The sequence below is a fragment of the Notolepis coatsorum genome, assembly GCF_963971535.1.
Source record: "Notolepis coatsorum genome assembly, chromosome: 6".
Lineage (NCBI taxonomy): Eukaryota > Metazoa > Chordata > Actinopteri > Aulopiformes > Paralepididae > Notolepis > Notolepis coatsorum.
In genome coordinates, this window is record NC_140170.1 from 129,572,932 (window position 1) to 129,599,120 (window position 26,189).

General features: G+C 41.7%; 1 protein-coding gene across 1 annotated transcript in view; it reads left to right on the plus strand.

The window, feature by feature from the left end:
• The window catches only part of LOC311229664 (protein SSUH2 homolog), a gene marked incomplete at both ends in the record, with an annotated part of 47,818 nt that overhangs the window by 18,478 nt on the left and 3,151 nt on the right, over positions 1-26,189 (plus strand). The window contains 6 exons of the mRNA XM_084315739.1: positions 1,265-1,357; positions 12,414-12,492; positions 14,454-14,583; positions 20,189-20,249; positions 25,012-25,136; positions 25,634-25,696. Coding sequence (XP_084171865.1) covers positions 1,265-1,357; positions 12,414-12,492; positions 14,454-14,583; positions 20,189-20,249; positions 25,012-25,136; positions 25,634-25,696 — 551 coding nt within the window. The remainder of the gene's footprint in view (positions 1-1,264; positions 1,358-12,413; positions 12,493-14,453; positions 14,584-20,188; positions 20,250-25,011; positions 25,137-25,633; positions 25,697-26,189) is intronic.

Below are 26,189 nucleotides of genomic sequence, written 5' to 3' on the forward strand. Positions count from 1 at the left end.
AAATCGGCTGATTTTTCAGCACCTACTCCCCATACGCATGCGCAGATTGCCAACGTATTCTGACTGACGGCACGCGACGCGGCACGAAACCGGGTAGAATGTTCCATCAGTTCCATCCATCTACCTGGAGACTCAATGAGGTAATTGTAGATGTCGCCATAACCCATAAGACACGTCTGGCCATTGAGTGGGATAATTTTTCCATTATCCTGTTCGGCTGAAAGGACACTGGCAGAGTAGGGTATATCTTGCACTGGCCACCGAAGCAGGCACAAGCTCCCCCCTCTGATGGAACGTCCTAACCCGGTTTCGCGCCGCATCGCGTGCCGTCAGAATACGTTGGCAATCTGCGCATGCGTATGGGGAGTAGGTGCTGAAAAAGGGACTTTACCTCAGCCGATTTAGTTCTGATCGATTAGGAATGGGTCGCGCCGTGTTCAGGTGATTCAGGCGCATAAAAGTCTATTCGATCATGTCTCTAGCACCCCCACAGCCGTAGCTGCAACCACACATCAAGGCTCTCAACCACATTCATTAATATGCTCCCCCTGCAATCTCCTCCCCGATTTCAGAATCCCGGAAGTGTTGCGGTCGGAGATTTCTCAGTCAATATAATTTATTGCAGCAATGTAATACATTTACCATCAACACTGATTCAACATCCACATGGAAATCGGCAAAGTGCTCCTTTAAGGACTGTGGATTCATTATGATCTAGAGAATCCCAGCAGAATAAGGGGTGTAGGAAAAGGAAAAGGATCTGTAGGAAAAGGAAAAGGATCACACACACCCGTATTCTACCCTTGCACCTGTTCTTGTCAGTGCTTTGGGCAAAGACCTTTTCCAAGACAATAATGTCCATACAAACTAATATCCATATAAATGGAGTTTGACACATGCTTAACAATTGTCAGACCAACTTCTTTCACAGTAATTTAGCCTACGTCTTTTTTTCTGTCCTGTATATTGTTACCTTGCACTCTGGTTAGATGCCAACTTATTTACTGTACTTGTGCTGTACGATGACAACACAATCGTTTTCCATGTCCACAAGCTTTTATGCTATGAATACACATTCAAGTTTGAGAAATCCTTTGAGCTGAATTATAGATATAAAAAAAAAATTTAGGGGGTGTGTGTTTGTGCATGTGAAGGTGTGTGTGTGTGGGGGGGAGGGGAGAGAGAGGAGGAAGAAAGTAGAATGAGAAAGGTGTTTGAGAGAATATTAAGTGATTTTCTAAGTCCCTTTTATTATAATTTTCAGGTACTTTTCATCCCAATATCCCAGAAGAGGGTCCTTCAGCGCCCCCGCCTGACTGGCTGGACAATGTACACGGCTATCAGGGCCCTGGAGGAGGTGAGTTCTCTTCTCTTCTCTCTATATCTTTTCTATTGTTCCTTTGTTCCCTTATTGTATTGAATTGTGTCATGCTAGGTTGCATCTCTTTTCTTTCTCTCATTCCTTTTGCTGCATTATGTTGTACAGTGTCATGCTATTTTACATCTCTTCTCTTTTGGGCATGTGTTATGAGATCATGTTATTTTATAAGAATTAATTTCCATCATTGTCCATTGAAATAGATGTCAGTATACTGTTACATCTTTTGAACACAAGAGGGTGATTTTACACCGGTTCGCTGCTCAGAGCCTCTGGGAATCAGCTCTCTGGCCCCTGTGTACAATTTGGACGTGCCATAATGAACCTATTGTCGTTGATATACCTATGCATTAATTTAAAAGCATTCATGAAATAATACATGTACATCATTGTCCATTGAAATAAACCATAAATACGCCATTTATTCAACACACATTTAAAACAGTAAACAGTGATGATGACACAAGGGTAATAATTATTTGTATTTTCAGGCTGTATCGGCGCCTATACAGCCTGAAAATAAAAATAATTATTACCCTCATGTCATCATCATATACCGCAATATACTGAGCACACATTAGGAACAAACACATAATTCGAATGTAACATTAGCGCCCACCACATCACCTACGTCTACACAAAATATAAGAGTTGTAGGTCGGAAATTATTAGATTTAAATAGATTTACCAACAAAAAAGGTGTTTAGCCTGCTCATACCTTAAAAGCGTGGGGCAGCACGAATAACTTGGCTCTGCTAATGTATATTGTGCTTCCATTCAAACAGACGGCAACAAACGTGAAGTCAAGTCTCACTCGCGTGAGACCTCCTCTACATGCTCTGGCAATACCTGGGTCCTAGTGTCCCCCCACGTTACACTATGTTATGTGTGCACATGTATTTTATATATTAATAAAATTGCATTTATCTATAGTCCTAATTCTGTCACTGTTTGATGTCACAAAGAAGGGTGTATCCGAAAGCTGTCTACAACATTTGTAACAGGTGATGAAAAAGTCAACAAATAATGAACTGTATTAGACATTTGTTAATGATGAATAGGCTTCCCTTTAGATTAGGGCACACAATAGCATCTGCAAATGATTTATATATGTTTTATGAATGTCTTAAAAAATTATTTGTTAAACATGAAAAGACAAGTCTGGTAATTGCTTTGTGTGTATTCATAAAAGTCCACAAATAAACAAACTAGTAGACATTTGTTAATGATGAATAGGCTTCACTTTAAATTAGGGCACACAATAGCATCTGTAAATGATTTATAGATGTTTTATGAATGTCTTAACTAATCATTTGTTGAACATGAACAAATAAATGGAGGTACAGTATAGTTGTTTTTTCATATCCATTTTTCAAAGCATCTACACATCAAGTACAAACAATGTTGATAATGAGTTATAAATAATGTAGAACTCATTTGTAAATGTTATACAAATATAGTTATAAATGATTTAATAATATTTTACGAATGTATATAAATGGTTTGTTCATGATTAGTTCATCATCTACAAATACCTTATAAAGGTCTTATAACTGAGTGTTATTATAAAGTGTTACCGTTTGTTTTTTCTCAAAGAACGCTGCCCGCATTCTCCAGCATATGTGACGAGCCTGGTGATGTTCAGGCTCAACACGGTTCAAAACAAACAAATAAAATGTTCCACACAAGCACAATTTCAATAAATAAAATATATTTATTGAATAATAGCACAAAAGTCCGATGGGCAATTAGAGTAGTCGAATAACAGTCCAGGGTCAAAACACGTATCAGGCTCTCGTACAAAAAGGGAATGTTCAATACTCAGGGTTTGTCTTCCGGTCCAGGGTCAGTTTCACAAGGGGGTTTCTCAGCCAGTCCAGGGTCCAGTACCACGAACACCTTCTCGCTTTTACCTCTCCTCTCAACTACCTCTCACCTCACAAACTCCATATCACACTCTCTCTCTGCTCTCTGCTCTTTCCTCACCTCCACTCAACCTCTCTCTGTCTCTCCTCTGGCTTTAAACTATGGGTGTCTCTGTGTGTGTGTGTGTGTGTGTGTGTGTGGGATGTGGGTGATCACGTGGTGCACAGTAGGGGTGGACGGTATAAACGGTATACGGTATAAACTGTATGAATTTGCGCTACGGTATGGATTTTGACTATACCTTGTGACCGGTATAGAGCAGCTAGTTTCAAGTTTCAAGTTTCTTTAATAGTTGTCATACAGAAGTACAGAATACTTTTATACAAAATGCTTCTTACTGTTACGCTCCAGAGACTGTGCAAGACAAGATAAGTATGAAATAAAATAACATAGTATAGCATGTAAATTAGAAGTAAAAAAAAATGAGGTCACAGTGTTCAGTATAGACATATGTACAATGTTCGATGCAGAATAGACGTAACTGAGTTACCATATAATATACAATATACAATACTGTGCAGTGTACTAATATACAATACTATATAGTGCAAGGCAGAAATGGGATGAGGTGCAATTTAGGTACAATTTACAGTAGGTGTACGAGTTGTAGTGCAAATCCTTTATCAATAAATATAAAGTGTGTTTGTGTGATCTAAAGTGTGGAGAGTGGGTGCTGCAGTGTGTTGTTTGTTTAAGTGAGTGTGTGCGTGTGGGTGTGTGTGCTGTGTGCATTTGATGGTTGTTGCATAGTGTTTATTGTTCGTTTAGCAGCCTGATGGCCTGGGGATAGAAGCTTCTTCTGAGTCTTTCTGTGCTCGCCTTAAGACTCCGGTATCGCTTGCCTGACCGCAGCAGTTCAAAGAGGCAGTTGTTCGGGTGGCTCGAGTCCTTAATAATTCTCTTAGCCTTCCCCTTGCACCGCTTGTTGTAAATGTTCTGGAGGGTGGGAAGCCCCCCTCCAATTGTGCGTTCGGCTGAACGTGTCACTCTTTGTAGTCTGCTACGGTCTTGTGCAGTGCTATTCCCAAACCAGGAGGTGATGTTGCCAGTCAGGATGCTCTCTATTGTACATGAGTAGAAGTTCCTAAGGATCTTCTGACTGACTTGGAACTTCCTTAGGCACCTGAGGAAGTAGAGGCGTTGTCGTGCCTTCTGTGTGTGGTCCATGTCAAATCCTCGGATATGTGGGCTCCGAGGTACTTGAAACTGTTCACTCTCTCAACCGTTGCCCCGTCGATGCTGAGGGGGCTGTAGTCCTTGACCCCCGACCTCCTGAAGTCTACAATCACAGCAGTAGCAATGAGGTTAACGTTACTTGACGATTCACTCGACGTTTGCAGTGGTCGTTGCATAGTGTTTAACACTTTGAGTGCCAGCGACGAGATTTCTCGTTAGTTCATGCCAACTGTTGAGTGCCACCGACGAGAGATCTAGTTTTTAATCGTTATTTCTTTTATTATCGATTTCCATACATTTTTCATCAATCTAGCCTCACGTTACCAGTGTGGTTCTGTCTGAACTCAAACAGGGAAAATACCGCCCCCTATCGTCTCTCCGGATGGTACTGCACCCCTTTGGATTGGATTGAATGAAACGCATGGAGAAAAAAAAGTCCTGCTTCCACATTTTACTTGTCAGACAAGTAACCGGAGACAATCCAAGTAATCGCCCACCACCAGAACAGCGGAGAATGTGTGTTTCCAGTACCCAGTGTTGGATCAATAAACGCAATCGATATTGGAATAATCTTTTTGGAGAACATCTGATCTGAGGTAAGGAATCTATTTTACCAGTCTTGGGATAATCAGAGCTATTTTCACCTATATATCAGCGTGTGCCATATGTGTGTATGTGTGTCTGTGTGTGTGTGCGATCAGGAAATAAGAATCGATTTTTCAGCCCGCTTCTATAGCGTGCATAAGTACACATATACTATCGATAATCTAGCGTTTATTTGAAAACTATTCATAAATAGGCCGAAAAATGTCGTGTTTTGTGTATTCCAGTGTATTCCAGTAAAGGGCGTTTATCACAGAATCTAAATTTTTTTCTGGAACTTTCAAAAAACGAGCGTTTTTCAAAATGGTATAAAACGGAAATGAACCGATTAAAAAAAACGATCCGTTTCGACAATGTTGACTGCAAACAAGTCATTGATAAGCGACGGCCATATTAGACACATAGCCATAATTTAAGATATAGTTTATGCGTTCGCAAATATGAGAGCTCTATCATTGAAGTGGGTGGTGGCACGCAACAGAGTTCCGGGGCACCGGAGGCGTGACACTGAAAGTGTTAATTGTACTGAGTTTTTCTCCACTTGCTCACGGACCTTGCCATAATAGTTTGGGCATTTCAATTTGGCTGAGAGGAGGCTGAGAGGAGACTTGCTTTAGTGCACCAACGGGGCTAACGTTAGCCGCTAAGCTAACGTTCTAACGTGACTCTGCGGCACAGTTCCATTAGTGAGGAAAGGGGGGTTATATTGACAAGGCTTGACAACAGAGGTTCAAAGATAACTTCACATTTATTTGGCTATTAGTTTCTTTATATCGCTTTATCCATCGGGGCTGCTCCCGTTTCCAACTGTGTGTGATGACAATCCTGGTGTGACATCATCACCTACGGCATCTTAGGAAGCTCAAACCTCAAACTCAAACCTATTACATCACGCTCTCTCTCTCTCTCTCTCTCTCTCTCTCTCTCTCTCTCTCTCTCTCTCTCTCTCTCTCTCTCTCTATCTCTCTCTACCTTGTCAAACATGTACACTAAAGTTAAGTTATGTTGGAGTTGTATTGTGTTTGAGGGAAAGAAACCTGTCCTGCTGTAGTTTTTATTTTCAGTTTTTCAGAGATGTAACTTGAGAAAAGGTTTTGCATTTTTCTATTGCAGTTTTGCACAATAAATGTTCTTAAAATACCTCTGTACTATGTGAAATATGCCCTAGTAATATAAGAGTACAGTAATAGCTGCCATACCAGTTGTTTACCCCTTCAGAAGACATTTTAAGATAAATGAATATACCGTGATTATACCGTTACCGTCTTTGCTTCAAATTATACCGTGATATACATTTTAGACCATACCGTCCAGCCCTAGTGCACAGGTGTGTTCTATCAGTCCTAATCAGCTCCCTAATTAACTCTCCTCTGCCCGTGGCAGTAGTATCTCCCTTCCTCCACATAGCCATGGGACGGGGGATGATATCTGCCACAATATGTATTAAAATATCCAAATTTCTTTAGCTTACCATGTTCTGTCTAGCCAGCTATATTCGGGCCGAGCATCCATTCAGACTATCCATCCACACTTCTGCTTGAAGTAACGTAACGTTATCAATATGGTTGCTGGGCTAACATTGTTGATTCTGTGTGGACGTTGTTGACTTGGTGGTCTCTTCTCATCTCCAGTATTTTGCCTGAAAAAAACTTTTCTCCTTGATATTATCCCCTTGGCCAGCTAGCTAATGTGGCTAGGCATGGATGTTGGAGCTTGTGAGTTGTGATTAGAAGCGCCAAGTGTCACTAGTACACGCACACACAATGAGAAGAGAACACTGATCTCAGCTGTTGCTGATCTTAGTGCATTACAATCTTGTGGAAAATTCAAGCATTTTGATTCCACCTTCCAATCATAATTGATAAAGTGGGCGGTGATGGATATATAGAGCTGTAAATTAATACTTGACCACATGTGAGTGTATATGCCTTTTTCACCTCGGAAACAATGTAACGTTATCTGCGGTTTGGTAAGTCATATTGCAAAACATTGACTAAACCTTCTCAGTTGGTGATTGTTCTGTTTGAATACAGACTCAGTTGTATGTGCCTTATGGAATTGTCTGTATTTTATGTTGCACAGTTTGGCTAGGACTAGGAGCTAAGAGACTATACTGGGACTCATACTGCAGTTCAGTGTAAAAGTGAAAGTGACAAGTAAACACGGCTCCAGCCTAAGGCTACCATCTGTTTCCTAGTTCTTGAACATAATACAATGTATTTACCATTTCCTCTAAATGTCTTTTTCAACTGTATGGATAGAAACCGTTTATTTAATGTAATGTACCCAATGCTAGTAACTGCCATTGTCGACTGTCACATTAGGGGCATTTGCATTATTTTGCTAACAAGATGACATCTTTCCAAAGTTTTCTCCACTAAGTTTGGCTACATGCGTTAACATTATATACAGCGCCAGAACGTAGGCTCACATAATGTTACCTTTTTTGATAGGCTACAACAATGTGGCGAAGCAAGAGAGAAATGGAAAGAGAGAGACTACAGTGCAAAATTCACAACAGGCATCGCACAATTGAATATCGTTCTGTTATCAGAATCAGAAAAGTCTTTATTAGTGCGGCCGGGTAGTGCAGCGGACTAAGCGTCTGTCTACCACCACAGATACAGTGGGATCGAATCCAGCTGTGGTGCTTCCGGGTTGGCCGACCGTCCATACTAACACAATTGGCAGTGTTAGAGGGTGGGAAACCCGGCAAGGGTGGGTCCTGGTCGTTGTAAACAGCGACTCCTACAGTTTGGTCGGGGCGCCTGCACAGCAAGGGAAGGATCTAAGAGAGGTAGTGTGACCTTCCACATGTTACACTCTCCCAGTGAGAGTCCGCACTGCCAGGTGAAAAGAAGCGGTGGGCTGGGTACACATGTGTCGGAGGAAACATGTGATAGTCTCCGCCCTCCCGGACCGACGGTAGGGGGTAGAGTGCGCAACGACCAGGAAGGGGATTGGGAATTGGCATAACGACTAACATTGGGATGGGAGAAAAACGGAAAAAGGAGGAGGAAAAAGATAATAAAAAAAGAAAAAGAAAAGTCTTTATTGCCAAGTATACTTTTCACATACAAGGAATTTGCTTTGGACGTTACTGGTGCGACATTAACAGACAGATAATACAATAAAGTGGTTGAGTAAAATAAAATGAAATATGAGCTAAGTTAAGCACAATAGAATAATATATTTATGAAATAAAATATAGGCCAGGGCTGTACGACTGTATAAAAGGTTGAATACAATTATGTGGGATATACTAAATTAAATATAGCTCAATAGATAGATATAGTACAATTATAAGTAAAAATAAAATAGGAATAGGAGTTGGCCAGGGCTGTGCAACTGGGCAGATGTGGTCAATTATACAATTATATACACTAGTTAGAATGAAGTAACAATACAGTGGGCAAGTATATAGTCCAGTAGGGTGTGTTAATGTAACACAGTGGGGGGGGGTGTCAATGAGGGTCCAGAGCCTTGTTGATTAGCCTCACTGCAGAGGGGAAGAAAATGTTCTTGTGGCGTGATGTTTTGGCCCTGATGGACCGCAGCCTGAGTGACTCAAACAGGTTGTGACCGTGGTGGTAGGGGTCGGCCACAATCTTACCTGCACACTTCAGAGTTCTGGAGGCGTAAAGGTCCTGGAGGGATGGCAGATTGCAGCCGATCACGTTCTCAGCAGAGTGGATGACACGCTGCAGCCTGCCTTTGTCCTTGGCCGTGGCTGCAGCGTACCATACTGTGATGGAGGAGGTGAGGATGAACTCAATGATGGCTGTGTAAAAGTGCACCATCATCGTCTTTGGCAGGTTGAATTTCTTCAGCTGCCGCAGGAAGTACATCCTCTGCTGTGCTTTCTTGAGGAGGGAGCTGATGTTCAGCTCCCACTTGAGGTCATGGGAGATGATTGTTCCCAAGAATCGGAGGGACTCCACAGTACCACTGGGGAGTCACACAGGGTGATGGGGTTGAGTGGGGCTGGGTTTCTTCTGTAATCCACAACCATCTCCAGTGTCTTGAGAGCGTTGAGCTCCAGATTGTTCTGGCTGCACCAGGTCAGCAGATGGTCAATCTCCCACCTGTAGGCGGAGATGAGTCCAATGAGGGTGGTGTCGTCCGCAAACTTCAGGAGCTTGACGGACTGGTGACTGGAGGTGCAGCTGTTGGTATATGGAGGGAGAAGAGAAGAGGGGAAAGAACACAGCCTTGGGGGGAACCTGCGCTGATGGTCTGGGAGTCTGAGGTGTGTTTCCCCAATCTCACATACTGCTTCCTGTCAGACAGGAAATCTGTGATCCACCTGCGGGTGGAGTCGCGTGATTACGAAACCAAGACGCATTTCTCGGAGATGCTCTCTGATTGGCCGGCGCCTGTTTCTACACTGGTTAAGCTTAGGCACTATTCGAAGTTGGTTAAGGTTAGAGTTTGTCTTAGAGCATGGCGATAGAATGCCAGGTAGTTTGCAGGCTGTTTGGCGTGGAAATGGGCAAAGACACAGCTCGTCACGGATTGGGCAAACGCGTCAGTGGCCAATCAGAGAGTGTCAGTCAGTGCCAATCAGAGAGCGTCTCCGAGAAATGCGGCTTGGTTTGGTATACACGCAGTGGAGTCAGGCACGCTCAGCTGGGAGAGCTTGTCCTGTAGCAGGGGCGGGATGACTGTGTTGAACGCAGAGCTGAAATCCACAAACATGATCCTGGCGTAGGTTCCTGCAGAGTCCAGATGCTGGAGGACAAAGTGGAGTGCCATGTTGACAGCATCGTCTACAGACCTGTTGGCTCTGTAGGCAAACTGCAGGGGGTCCAGGAGAGGGTCTGTTATTGTTTTGAGGTGTGTAAGCACAAGGCACTCAAAAGACTTCATCACCACAGAGGTCAGGGCGACGGGTCTGTAGTAATTTAGTCCACTGGGCCTTGGCTTTTTGGGGACAGGGATTATGGTGGATGTTTTAAAGCAGGCTGGCACGTGGCATGTCTCCAGTGAGGTGTTGAAGATGTCTGTAAACACTGGAGACAGCTGGGGACATGTGACAGGCTACCATCCAGTAACAAACACAAATACATTAAAGATTATCTTTCTGCAAGGGGAATGTATTACTGTCCGTATCAGTTTTTTAATTTTTTTTTATTTGAATCTAACATAAAGTGCCTTTGCAAAAACAACAATTTTTGCGGAAAATAAAAGTTCACCCTTGATTGATTGATTGATTGAAAACCTTATTAACTAGGGATGTCCCGATCACATTTTTTTGCTCCTGATCCGATCCCGATCATGTGATTTTGAGTATCTACCGATACTGATCTTTCCCGATCCGATAAACAAAATATTATAATTTGAATCCCAATTTCTCACATTACATTCACCCTGAATGTTGACATTATCCAGGTGAAAAGTTAACTTCATTCAAGCGAGGCATTGCAATCCTTGACATAAATCATTTGATGTATAATTAAATCAAAGGAAATGCGTTTGGGTCTGAGAGTGTGGCCATTCTGCAGCTGGATACTATTGGTTTGTTTTGGCAAAATTCTTCTGCTCTGTGTGATATGCAATTTAAAACCAAAACTAAGGCCTCAGTATGAGTTTAAGACATGAACATGGTCATGTTTGTTGAATAAAAAAAAATTAAATAAATAAAAGAATTTGCCGATCCCGATCTTTGGAAAATCACGTGATCGGCCCCGATCCCGATCACATGATCGGATCGGGACATCCCTATTATTAACCTCTTCCACCCGACGGGACCGGTGCCGGTCCCAAAATGACATCACGTCATAAATCAAGCTCTCTACACTGTCTGACAAAATTATCGTTTTTTTTGTCAAGCGTATTCAAGTATACACATCATAACCATGTCACAACAGCAGTTATAATGTATATTATCATCAATACGTTAGTTTACCAATAGGTTAAAGTGTTATTAGATAGATTTTCGTTTAGTTCGTGAAAGTCGACTATTTTGGAAAGTTTGAACGTCAGGAATTGTAGTTTTTTTGCCATTTTGTAGAAGACACCGATAGCTTTCGATGAGCCTTGGAATTCATCCGAACGACACTTCCCAAAATCCTCTATGGGGTTTCAAGCTTCATACTTCTGTATGCATTTTTTAATATCTCTTATTATTAGGGATAATAAACCACAACACTTAACGTTATTGACATATATTGAAGCGCAGTTAGTTTCTCTTCCCTATTTTTAGCATGTAGCAACAATTAGATTTGAAATTAGTTTCAAAACGGTTGCAAAATAAAAAAGCTACTGTACATAGAGTAGATTTCATTATCTGTTCTTATGCACGCCTGCTGATACTAAATCCAAATTGAACTCGGCCATTTGAAATATAAGATTAGGCACAATCCATAAATGTGCGAATTGGCTATAATAAGGTAATTTATAAGCCTGCTATTCTATAATAATATTTCAAATTGCATTGTCTGTTTAATCATCTTCCCTTTATTCATCTCCTTAGATTGTTTGTACACATGATCTCAAGAAGGTACTGAAGGTTTTTCATGCCTGGTCATTATTAGCATGGTGTTATTCACTGTCAAAGATGCAAAGAAAAATCATAATTCATATTCTCCTTTGTTTCATCACAATTTAAGCAAGCCTAATAATAGACACAATATGTCTGACACTGGGAATACAGTCACTGAGGTCCATAGATGTCCCTAGATACCAAGAATATGCTAATGTTAGTACAATAGTTGTCAAATGTTATCTCCCGAATCAACAGTTCAGAGAAACATTCTACTGAAGAGACTAACCAAAAACTCAACCACACAGTCAGTGGTGCTGGACAAACACCCTTGTGTGGTGTTCAGGTCTGTGGGACCCGTTTTCAGTGTTTACTAAAAGATAAATTATACAATGAATTATACAATTCAACCTGAGACTCATTGGCCTTGGCTCATTTGCTGTGAAGAACATATAAAAGAACATCTTTTCACTGAGTGCACACTGTGTGCCCCCCCTACACATTATGACATACGTGGTGTTCAGGTCCACTGGACCCAAACGTGTGGAAATTGTAGGTGAAACCAAGTAGCCTAAACATGGTAAATATTAAACAAAAAGAGAAGTAGGATTTATTCCATTCATGTCTTGAATATAGGGAATAATTCCATCAGACAAAACGAATAGCATGTGTGTTGATGCGTGGTGTGTGTTGTTTATGGTGTGTGTTGGTGTGTGGTGTATGTTTGTTTGTTGTGTATCTGATTCATGGTGTGCATGGTATGTGTTGTTTATGGTGTGTGGTGTATGTTTGTTTGTGGTGTATCTGGTTCATGGTGTGTGTTGTTTCTGGTGTGTGTGTGTCCAGAGGACTCATCGTATACACCTCCTCCTGCCTACAACCTCCAACCTGATCTAGACAGGAACACTTCTGTGCCTGATGTCAGGTAAGAGCATATAGACCTTTTCAGTGGAATTGTGTTGCTAGGGAACAGCTGTGGTCCAAGTTTATTTCCTGTCAGCTATTGTATTAGCAAGCACTGCAACAGGAAGTAAACTTGGACCAATTTAGAATGTTTATGTTTGAAGTTTGAGACTGTTTGAAGTCTGCTGTCTTCACAATCTGGCCTAAAAGTGGGAGTCGGTGTTGAGCCTCTGCTCATGCGTACTACTGAATAAATTCAATTCAATGTTGAACACGAATCAGCGCTTTTAGCATGCATTCTCGCTCCCGGAATATTAATTCAATTCAGTCGATTCATGGACAATGTTGCTGCACATGTTCATGGATCTTTTGGTCATTGTCAGATATCCTTTGTCCCATTGAAAACCTCTTGCACCCCCTAGCCCTCCACCATATAGAAAAGATGTACTGTAGACAAATCTTTCATATATGGTTTACCAAACAAGACTAGGCAAGCCTAATTAACACATTCGGGGCCATTCGATTTCCCCATCTAGCTATAGCTGGGCCAGCTTTCCATTACATAGTTTCACTGTGCGTCACATTGTTTGTAGAGCAAAATCTATATTTTATATTATAGCTATGGATACAATACCATGGTCATTTGACAGTAACTATCTTCCGTTCAAGATTTTTTCATGAATACGTTCATGCGTTATCCCGTGGTGAATATGAGTATAATTTCGGAATGATCCGGGCTAATTCCTGGGAGGGCGCAACGTGAATTATACTAAAACCATTGGCGTTTCGTCCCTGGACACGCTACTATTTTCAAATCAAATCTATATCATAGGTATTATGTTTCATCATGAATGCATGAAATGGGGGGGGGTAGTTTCTGATTATTTGATTGCCATTAACGTCATTCGTTTTATTACCACAACACACGCCGATCAGGGGGATGGGTATGATAACCTTGCACGATCAAGCTGAAATTGACGTCAGATTGTCCTTACCTGTGGTCGGTGGTATTCCAAAAAGAATATTCCAATTATTTGATCGCCATCTGGTCCATCCTATGTCCATCTGGTCCACGACATAACCCACCACAACATATGGATCGGGGGTCCCGAAAACGATTCAATGCGATCGGGTGAAGCCCTAGGTTTCCCATTACTAGAAAAGTCCGTCCGGAGACATTTGAGTGTAGCACCCGGTCTGGAACAGGGTTTACTGCACTCTTGATACTGCATACTAGCAGAATCTGGCCGGTACTGCACCTTCGGAGTCCCAGTAGGCCTTAACGGCAACATACAGGTCCCTGACATTGAATAGGATATTAAAATCGAAAAAAGGGAAAACTATCTAAAAACGTATATTATATATATATACGTTTTTGGCCGTTAACCGTTGGCGCCCAATAACGTATATATACGTGGATGGCCCCGAAAGTATTAAAGCCGTACTCAGATACATGCCATTGGGAATCTGAATATATGTATGATTAATGTATAACAACTATGTGTGTACTGTATATCCTATATCTAACACTCAGTGGCACTTGACGCATGCACAAAAATGTTGGGGCCATTGGCTAGCAAAGGTTAAGCCACTAAAGCACCACAGCCACCCACCACACAACCCCTGTGTGCCTTGCTGCTCGATGCAAAAGAAAGCCAAGCTATACAATTTGCAATGAATTGATACACATTACAGAATGGCTGATTGCTTGGCCCCCTGGAAGTGCTACTTGCATTCAAATGTAAAGTTCGTCGAATTAATGAGTTCTGCAGATAATGCGTAAAGTTCATTGTTATAGCACCACCATCTGGCCAAATGGCACCAAATGTGAAGTCGATTGGATCAACGGTTCTCGAGCTATACATAAAGTTTGTATTATTTATTATTAGTGCCACCATCTGGCCAAATGGCACACAAATGGGCGTGGCTTAAGTGGATTACTGTATACTATATTGTGTATTGTGTGTTTATATGTTAATCCAGGGTTCCCACATTGTCGGAGGATGTGGCCAGAGAAGCCCTGCTGAAGTTTGTGGACTCAAAGTGGAACTATTGCTCCAAGCCTTCCAAACATCTTACCTTTACAGACCTTAAACCTATCACTATCTACAGGGTAGGTGGTGCTACTGCTGTTTGGCAGATATTAATGGGATGAAAATAGGAAAGTATCACACACTCCAGCTCCATATGTATTTCTCTTTCATTTTATGACGTTTCCAAGGCCTGAATAAAAGAGAAATGCATATGGATCTAATCTACTTTCAAGTCTCAACAACCCTTGGTGTGCATAACCTTTTCATTAGATATTAACTTTATTTTTTACTTTACTTTAACTTTATTTTATAGAGGCTGAGCCCTTTATGGTAGTGTTTTCTTGTGTTCTTTTGGAACTGTCCTTTGCACATAAACTCCCTTGGTGGAGGTTTATTGTTTTATGTTTTCAATATAAACTCTGTTTTTAGGAGTTGCCTTTGTGGCTTATTTATTTTTCTACAATACCTCTTTAACACATTGGCGACCACGGTTTGCAGTGTAATATGGTTCTGGACGACCAGGGTTTGTCAACAAACCGATGTACTTTCTAACAACTATATATATACTTTATAGTATTGCTATCTGTCCATTCTCATTGTCACTTGAGTGCATAAACCGTGCCTTCATAATGGCTTAAAGAAAATAAAAATCCATCGGTTGGTTGTCATTTTATAGCGTCGTGAATATAAGGTTTATCGCGCTTTTCGCCTCGTCTTTTTTCTGGGAAGCTAGATATGAGGCTAAAAGCTAGTCACGTTATATCAAACGCCATTTCTGCTGTATATATACCAATGAAATAAAACAAACTGCGTAGCATCCGGACTATTACAGAGCATCTATGGATGAAATGGGGGCGGCGGGGAACGCCGATTAGTATTATTGATTAGCAATACAGTGTGCGTTCAGGTAGCTATTTTCACTGATCGATCACGTTAGGTTTTAAAACAATGTCCAATCCAGCTGTAATTTGGGGGAATAGTATCCTACCGTCAGGCCATGTGATCGCCGGCAGCATTTCGTCATTAGTCATCGGAATCTGGTAGATCGATATGTCCATTGGCTAATCATAAATCCCATTATTCCAGGCTGAAATCTGCGTTCGGTAACGGGATAAAAGATGGAGGGTGTTCGTTTGGAACCGAGGCTCATATGAAACGCCCCAGACAGTAAAAGATTTTTTTTTTACAATCGCCCTCAATGATACTGCAGTGGATCGATGGCGCCCCTAAGCGGATCTGGCCGGTATTGCATGTTTTGAAAATCAAATATGTGGGTAGGTCCTGCAAGTCGATTGCGGACGTTAATAGCGTTATTAATATGGAATAAAACAATAACAACTCGCCACGAGTGGGCGGCTACGTGGCGTAGTGGGCAAGGCGCTCGCCACGAATGCAGAGACGCTGGGATCGCCTGGGAGAAAATATAGAAAAATGGGAGAAAAAGTGGATAAAAAAAAATAACTCTCCACGAGTTAACTTGTGGCTCTGGTCCTCAACGGGTGGAATCGAAAACACGTATATATACGTGGACGGTCCACATAGTGTTAATGAGTGTCGTCCTGTTTTTTGGACTTTACTTATTTTCTTAAATACTCACTTTGAGGCTTCCACCTGTAAAGGTTGTTTTTTGTTGTTTATTTTTCCCCTTCTCCTTAATGTCTGCGTAAGCAGTTTAGTGGTTATTCATACACGGATAACTTAAGAGAGTCCCTATTATCTGCTCGTGACCCACACATACAGATGCAGCACTGAAAATTCAGATCTCTTCTGCTGCTTGTGTGCTGCTTGTGTGCCACTTAAGTCTAGCACTCAGGTGTTATATTTCGGGGGCTGGTGGCTGGGTCCCAACGTGAACAAATGGAGGGTACTTAACTTAAGTGCTCCCCAGGGAGGGGGTCGGGGCTACTGCCCTCAGACCCCCAAGATAATTTTTATATGGGCAGTCAGACTTGGGGTACTGCCCATATATTAGTGTTGCAATTAGGGATGTCCGATATTATCGGCCTACCGATATTATCGGCCGATATCGGCATTAAAATGTGATATCAGAAAATATCGGTATCGGTTTTCAAAAAAAATAAATATTATTATTATTATTTTTTTTTTACATTTCTATAGAAATTATGTCCGATATTATCGGCCTACCGATATTATCGGCCGATATCGGCATTAAAATGTGATATCGGTTGATATTGGTATCGGAAATTAAGAGTTGGACAATATCGGTATATCGGTATCGCTAAAAAGGCCAATATCGAGCATCCCTAGTTGCAATGCATGATAAGTAAACAGTGAAAAAAGCTAAGGAATCAGATGGAGCTTGGGCGTTTGGGACGAATACAAATTTAAGAGGAAAATCTCCCCAGCCTGTGGGAGGCAGTGGAGGTGTGAGATCTGGCCCGGTCCAGAACAATAGGAGTCACAAAATCACAGCAGGAGAGGCAGGAGCAGGAGAGGAGCAGCAGATGAGCAGCAGATGAGCAAGAGAGGTTTGATTTTTCAGTGCTGCATCTGTACACACGCAGCCCTTACAGGATGACCCAGAGGGTGTGCTAACGGCGGGCTATGGAACCGGCTATGACCGAGCGGAGCAGAGCTAGGTTGGCTAACAGGCTTTGAACTTTTATTATGCTAAGCTAAGCTTTTTTTTTTTTTTTTTTTTTCCAGATTTTTTCCAATTTTTTATTTTGTTTTATACTTTATTGTGTCAAAGAAAAACATTTTACATTTAGGTATAGTAAGTGTACCCACATACACATACACAACTGCACCTGTCCATACTTACATACGTACATACACACACAAATGTACATACGCATATTCCAAATCTTGACACTTTTTTTTTTTTTTTTTTTTTTTGTACCCATCACCCATACAAAAAACAAGAGACAAAAACACAAACAAAGGGGCGAGCACCAGCATATATCCCGGACCGGCACACATCCAACATCCATCCCTACCCGTCCCCACACACACACACACAAGAAAAACAACAACAACAATAATAACAGCAAACAAATAAGAAATTAATAGAAAAAAGAAACCAACCAAAAAACTAAACATTTAAAATAATAATAATAATAATAATAATAATAATAATAATAATAATAATAATAATAATAATAATAATAATAATAATAATAATAATAATAATAATAATAATAATAATAATAATAATAATAATAATAAAATTGATCAGTAGATCATCACTGTTTCATGTTACTTAAAATCTTCCTTAAAGACTGAAGAGCTAAGCTTAGTAATAAAGTAATTTGTTTTTTGATATTGATGTAACACTGGACTGGCCCGCATGCCCGGGAAAAACATATTCTTCAATAAGCCAGGGAACAGATACAATAGCTGGCTAGCTGTATGGCGGACTATGCAGATATACAGCATTGGGCTAACGAGCTACATGCTGTCCAGCCCCGATCATTATAGGCTAAGCTAACCTCAACCTCATGCTTTTAAGCTAACTGGACATAGACATGTACTTGAAATGACAATCTGTATTGCACCTAGCTCACTCTTTAGTGAGCGATAGGTAGCCCAACAGCGTGATTTTTCCCCGTAGCTGTAGTTTGCGAAGACGCTCTCTGATTGGCTAGCCCACGTACAGCGAAGACCCTCTCTGATTGGTTTAGCTCCGACTGGCTCTGGGATAGAAATGTCCGCCTTGTACAGTACAATTGTTCCCACATTACATATATTCTCCTAGACCCTAACCGCTGTACGCGGGCTAGCCAATCAGAGAGCGTCTTCGCAAACTACGGCTACGGAATAAAATCACGCAGCCCAACATATATCTGCTACAATGGATATTGACCATTCATTTCTAGTTTGTTAATACAAATGTCTTAAGCATAACAAAAGTTCAAAGAAGAATTGAATTAAAAGGTGTTATACCTACGTATTTTACGTATTTATCCTGCTATAATCATAATGAAAACAAGTCATATCTTTCAGTAGATAAGACAGGCAAACATACAGGAATAATGTATGCACATGTTAAACAGCTCACCATTGAATAGGCTAGAATCCACAACTACATCCATGGTGGCAGGAGATTAGAATTAATACCATTTGTGAACTCCATTCAGTCACATTCAATTCAGTATGAATTCACGCTTGCTTGTCTTCAGTAACATGCTGCTTCACACTCAGTTACATATTTTCACTCCTCAGAGCCCTACTCAAGGCCCTACCAATGAGCTGGTCAACTGGAGCAGGTTGGGTGCCTTGCTCAAGGACTCCTCAATGGTCGTTTATGAGGGAAGGCAGATTGTTACTCATTCACTCACCTCAACCAGATCTTCTTGGTCTCTAACTACACACCCTCAAGACCCCTACGCTCTGCGTCTTCTGGCCGCCTCAGATCTACTCCTATCCAAGCTCCCGGAGGGTCATCAAAGAGAAGCCGCCTATTCTCAGTCCTTGCCCCACAATGGTGGAATGAACTACCCATCCCAGTTAGGACAGCCGAATCCCGTCCAATCTTTCGCCGTCGACTAAAGACTCACTTCTTCAACCATTATCTGAAATGATAAAAAAAAAAAAAAAAAAAAATCTAACCCGACTAACCTTAATGTCATGCACTTGTCCTAATAAACTAACCTACACTGTAACACGCAACACTTTGATGAACATTGTTACTCAGCTGATAGAGTTATACCCTTCTTGCTGTCTTGTCGCACAGAACTTGTAAGTCGCTTTGGATAAAAGCGTCAGCTAAATGACTAAATGTAAATCTTCCCAATGGGTCCAGGGATTAGAACAAGCAATCCTCCAGTTACATGCCCACTTCCTGAACCTTTAGGCTACTGCCAACCTCATAATACTAAATGGTAAATGGACTGCATTTATTATAGCGTTTTTATCCAATGCACTTAACATTCACCCATTCACTCACACATTCACACACTGATGGCAGAGGCAACCATGCTAGGTGCCAACCTGTTCATCAGGAACGGTTAGGGGTTAAGTGTCTTGCTCAAGGACACTTCAACACACTGCTGGGAGGAGCCGGAATCTAACCGGGAACCTTCAGATTACCTGACGAATGAATGAATGAATGAAAACTTTATTTAACAGATTGCAGAATGGGTACAATACAGTACGGCTCAATACATACAATTGTTAAGGGGATGCAGACCTGAGAAAGACGTTTGTCTTGTTTCCATCAGGGTCCCCCATTTTCAATTCATATAGACATTTATGACATACACAACATACATGACATTTATGGCATATGGACATATAGGTATTTAGTACTGATACATTTGTGACATAACGGTATTCAAATATACAGTACTGTTACCCCTAGATCCTGACAGCGTATATACATATGATGGGGAGGGGACTGTACATTAGGAGGGGGTGGGTGGGTGGGAGGGAAATATACATACGGCGGGGAGGGAATATATACATGCGGTGGTGAGGAGACTGTCTATTAGGGGGTGGTGGGGGTTTTGACTGTTCTACCTCCTGAACCACTGTCACCCTACACTGTATTACTATACTGCTACACAATGACTTAGTAGAAATAGGTGACCATGATGCTCCGGTAACAGTTCTGTTGAAATCTCAGTCTTCTACTGTTGGCTGCTCAGTCATAGATGGCTCAGAGATTACAGTGTTTGAATCCCATCTGTGTGTTTTCTGACTTCAAACCTATTTGTTTTGCAGTATCGCCTGGAGACCTACACTGAGGGAAGAATTAGTGATTGGACGTTTGAATCCTATACTGGTAAGTTAGTTAGTTAGTTAGAATACTAATATGATGTACTGTAGTAGTTATTTAGTTACAGAAGTTATAGACAATCGGCATTTTGCTACTGTATGATGCCCCTAGCTCAACAGTCCTTAAAGCTTGAGATTCTCCCCTCTGTTGCAGAGTTTAAAATCTTAATCTCCAACCTTTGTCAATCAAGTTGTACGTGTTTTAATTGGATTTGTTATCCTTGCTTTTTGTGTGATTTTATGTATTTTTTTTCTTATTTCTGTATGTGACTGTAAATGAGGGAAACCTCAGTTGCCTTTCGAGTTTAAACGAAGGTTTGAAATGAAATGAAATGAGCCATCCAGGTACTGGCAGGATACAGCTAACTAGCTAGTGATGCTATCAGTTTCTCTTTAGTGTTCATTATCAATACTTACCATTTCACACTCTGTTGACAGTGGTGACAGACAAGTATGTAATACATCAGACTGACATTGTGTCATCAACACTGAGCTGTGATGGCCACGCCTCTTTAGGGGGAGGCAGTTCACAATCTACAACTTTAAGACAAAACATGTAAATCATGCTAAAGACTATCAAGACCCAGAAATGGCAATTACCTCATAGTGTTAGGTCACCTGGAGATTCATAAGCATATTAATAACAGGTATATTTTCAAAATAACGTAAAGTGGATTGTGGGTGTAAATACACAGACAAACTCCGATGTGCACATTTGCACCGAAGACCATAGACTACAAACATAAAAAGCTTCACCATTCAGGTTGTTTTGTCATGTTTGTCCGTTTGGGAATTACTCACTTTTGAGAATTAAATATAAATGAAAAAATAAACAACTAAAGCAAAACCTAATCCTTTAATCCCCTTAATTACCCATGATCCGGTATTCAGACCCATATGGGTCTAACACCTTCTTTCAATATACATCATCAATACCCCAAAATCTTCCAATTTCTATTCCCTGATTCTTTCTCAATCACTTCTTTTGCATAGAACACTTTCCTGTCTGCTCTGTACTGGGATCTCCCTCACTCTTCACTTTCCTTCCTGCTCTGTACTGGGATCTCCCTCACTCTTCACTTTCCTTCCTGCTCTGTACTGGGATCTCCCTCACTCTTCTTGGACACTGATCAAGTGATCAGTCCACTTCTTCTGACTCTGACTGAAGAGTTCTGCCACCTTATGTGGATTTGCCAAGATATTACCGCTTCCCTCTCCACTATATTTACTCCTACAATAAACGACAATCAACTTTTGTTTGTTAAAATGTTTTCCTTTCCTTTGTGTTTTCAAGTCCATTTCCATTTTCTTCATTGTCACTCACGCCACGTTCAGAATTATCCGACTCCATTGCCATCAGTTTCCCCTTCACTCTCCGATACTCCCATCTCACCATCAACAAGTTTACCAGTACATTTTCACAATTTTCTCAGCAACCAAGCAAGGATTTCACCATTCAAATCTATGCTTAATTGTACGTCATAACCAGCTAGTGTTTCAGTCACAAAGTTGCGTTTTGAGAAATCACGACAGGATGCGGCTAGGTGGCGCAGTGGGCAAGGCACTCGCCACCAATGCAGGAGATGCTGGGTTCGAGCCCAGCTCTCGGCGTTGCTACCAGCTTGGCTGGTCGTTCATACTAATACAATTGGCAGTATTAGGGGGCGGGAAGCTGGTGGGTGGGGATCGGACGTTGTGGACAGCGACTCCTACAGGTTGGTTGGTGCGCCTGCACAGTAGAATCAGGAAGCGACGAGGGCGGCGTGTGATGCAAGGCTTCGTCCACATTGCAGCCGGCCAGTGGGAGGCATGGCCTAACAACGTTCGAGACAGGGGAGGGTAGAATTGGACAACACAAAATTGGGGACGGGAGAAAAATAGAAAAATGGGGAGAAAAGAGTAGATTAAAAAAAAATCATGACAGGATTTGCAGACACGCTTGAGACTTAAAAATAAACTTTTATCCTTTATTTAACCAGGGTAATCACATTGATATTTAACCAGGGTAATCACATTGATATTTAACCAGGGTAATCACATTGATATTTAACCAGGGTAATCACATTGATATTTAACCAGGGTAATCACATTGATATTTCCACCTCTTTTTCAAGTGGGCCCTGGTCAATTTCAATGAGGGATTCTAGCTTCAAATCAAAAGGCCACAAGAGATGACATAAAACATTACCGGTATGTGTACATGCCATACGTCCTTCATTCATTGGTGGGAACTATATGTATGACCCACTATAGCACGCTGCGGACATACTGTATGTGCTCCAATGAGCACCCATTCTAGTGTTCCGATTTCTTTGCTGTAGCTCAACAATATGCTTATTTGCCTCTTCCACTAACACCTCTAATTCTGTTGGATCGTTTAATTTTATGCTTGCATCATTCTGTTTTTCCGTCCAAACTCTCCATGGTGGAAATCATGCAAAACACTGCTATTGCCACCCTGTTGGTACCCATTGTCATTCATGCTATTATTCTTAGTTGATCACCTGCAAAACGTACACCAATCACACATGCAAACCTTTGGAATGAACATGCAATTTAGTACTTTAGAATTAATAATAATGTTGTCATTTATTTGGGATCTTAGTAAATCAGGCCCATAGTGCACACAAGTGGCAGAAAAGCAGGTGAGGCTTTTGAAAGTGGCTCCCCGGGCGTAGACTGGCTCAGGGTGAACACTGGATAACTTGTGTTCTTCTGAAAATAGATCCCCAAAACATAGGCTTAGAATGGGCACGGTTTTATGCTGCACTTGCATTCTTTTGAAAATCTGTAAATGTCCAGGTGGGGAAATGGTGAAATGTTAGTGTCCTGCTGACAGTCAGTTTTTAAACAATAGTGATCTATAGGAACGGCGTTTGTATTTCCCCTGAAAAGCCAAAGTACCCAGATGCCCCAGTCTGATGTGTAGTTAACATGAGTAGCTTACATAGGCAACTAATAATACAAAATACAAGTTCAAGTTCAAGTTCTTTAATAGTTGTCATACAGAAGTACAGAATACTTTCATACAAAATGCTTCTTACTGTTACGCTCCAGAGACTGTGCTAGACAAGATAGTATCAAATAACATAATAACATAATATAGCATGAATTTAGAAGAAGAAAATGAGGTCACAGTGTTCGGTATAGACATATGTACATGTTCTGAGTTACCATATAATATACAATACACAATACTATGCAGTGTACTAATGTACAGTACTATCTAGTGCAAAGCAGAAATGGGATGAGGTACAATTTTAGGTACAATTTACAGTAAGGTGTACGAGTTGTAGTGCAATCCTTCATCCATAAATATAAAGTGTGGGGAGTGGGTGCTACAGTGTGTTTGTTTAAAGTGGGTGTGTGCTATAAAGTGTGTGGAGTGGGTGCTACAGTGTGTTTGTTTAAAGTGAGTGTGTGCGTGTGGATGTGTGTGCTATGTGCGTTTGGTGGTTGTTGTTGTGTAGTGTTCATTCATTGTTCGTTTAGCAGCCTGATGGCCTGGGGATAGAAGCTACTTCTGAGTCTTTCTGTGCTCGCCTTGAGACTCCGGTATCGCTTGCCTGACCGCAGCAGTTCAAAGAGGCAGTTGTTCGGGTGACTGGAGTCTTTAATGATTCTCTTAGCCTTGCCCTTGCAACGCTTGTAGTAAATGTTCTGGAGGGTGGGGAGCCCCCCTCCAATTGTACGTTCGGCTGCACGTGTCACTCTTTGTAGTCTGCTTCGGTCTTTTGCAGTGCTATTCCCAAACCAGGAGGTGATGTTGCCGGTCAAGATGCTCTCTATTGTACATGAGTAGAAGTTCTTAAGGATCTTCTGGCTGACTTGGAACTTCCTTAGGCGCCTGAGGAAGTAGAGGCGTTGTCGTGCCTTCTTCACCACACTGTTAATGTGTGTGGTCCATGTCAAGTCCTCGGATATGTAGGCTCCGAGGTACTTGAAGCTGTTGACTCTCTCAACCGGTGCCCCGTCGATGCTGAGGGGGCTGTAGTCCTTGACCCCGACCTCCTGAAGTCCACAATCATCTCCTTTGTTTTGCTGACGTTCAGGGAGAGGCTGTTTTCCTGGCACCATCCCGCCAGGACCTTGACCTCTTCCAGGTAGGCCCTCTCGTCGTTGGCAGAGATCAGGCCCACCACCACTGTGTCGTCAGCAAATTTGACGATTGTATTGCTACTCCGCTGAGCCACACAGTCGTGTGTGTACAGGGAGTAGAGGAGGGGACTCAGAACACAGCCCTGGGGGGCCCCTATGTTGAGGGTGATGGATGAGGAGGTGCAGTTGCCTGCTCTCACCACCTGGGGTCTGCCAGTCAGGAAGTCCAAGACCCACTGGCAGAGGTCATAGCCCAAGCCCAGGTCCCTGAGCTTGGCTATGAGTATGGAGGGGACTATGGTATTGAATGCCGAGCTGTAGTCGATGAATAGCATTCTCACATAGTTCCCCTGCCTCTTGTCCAGGTGTGATGCTGCTGTGTGCAGCACATGGGATATGGCGTCCTCCGTGGACCTGTTGGGGCGGTATGCAAATTGCAGGGGGTCCATGTTGATGGGGAGGGAGGAGCAGATGTAGCCCTTTACTAGCTTCTCAAAGCACTTCATGGCTATGGAGGTGAGAGCTACAGCTACAGCTACATATCACGATTTGTTCACCAACTATAAAACATTGTGATTTGGATGGAAATCTACATATGACCAGGGTACAGGTGCTTCTATTGGTGTGCTATGCCATGTGTTGTTTGTGTAATATTACATCTATGTCATCAGGACAGCTAGTGGATGGACCCGAGAATGGGACGAGCCCGCTCCCCTGGGACATCCCGGTATCTATGCCTGATAGATACACTGATGTAGTTCAGAAGATCCGTGTGCCACATTCCTCCTTCATAAAGGTACAGTACGTCTCTTTTATTCCATATGGAAAAGTATGGACAATTATTTTTACTAATAGAGTAGAAAAACAAACCATAATAGGCTACAACATGAATAAATAAATACTTGTATTATTATTTACCCATACTAGTAAAATATATAAAACAATTAGCAATGACTGTCATCACACATTGGAGTTTAAGAAAAGTGTGGATCTTTGAAATTGAAAGTGACTTTGGAGTTGAAAGGACTGTGGACATTGTGGATTGTGCACGATATGAGATAATGTTCATTGTAAATATGCAGGATGTATTCCTCAGAAATACAACCTTTTTTGTCACAACACTTTTCTTTTAATTATGTACTTGTAAAAACCAAACTATATATAAAGTATATATATACTTTGTATATAATTCTATAAAAAAATTTTTACTGTGTTTTCTTTATCACATCTTTGTAATGTTCTCTTTTGATTATTAATTAATTGCATGTGTGTGTGTGTGTTTGTGTGTTTCAGGTGTGTCACAAGTGCCATGGCTGTGGCAGAACTCACTGCACCCATTGTCATAATAATGGCACGGTAAGATGTCTGTCTGTCTGTCTGTCTGTCTGTCTGTCTGTCTGTCTGTCTGTCTGTCTGTCTGTCTGTCTGTCTGTCTGTCTGTCTGTCTGTCTGTCTGTCTGTCTGTCTGTCTGTCTGTCTGTCTGTCTGTCTGTCTGTCTGTCTGTCTGTCTGTCTGTCTGTCTGTCTGTCTGTCTGTCTGTCTGTCTGTCTGTCTGTCTGTCTGTCTGTCTGTCTGTCTGTCTGTCTGTCTGTCTGTCTGTCTGTCTGTCTGTCTGTCTGTCTGTCTGTCTGTCTGTCTGTCTGTCTGTCTGTCTGTCTGTCTGTCTGTCTGTCTGTCTGTCTGTCTGTCTGTCTGTCTGTCTGTCTGTCTGTCTGTCTGTCTGTCTGTCTGTCTGTCTGTCTGTCTGTCTGTCTGTCTGTCTGTCTGTCTGTCTGTCTGTCTGTCTGTCTGTCTGTCTGTCTGTCTGTCTGTCTGTCTGTCTGTCTGTCTGTCTGTCTGTCTGTCTGT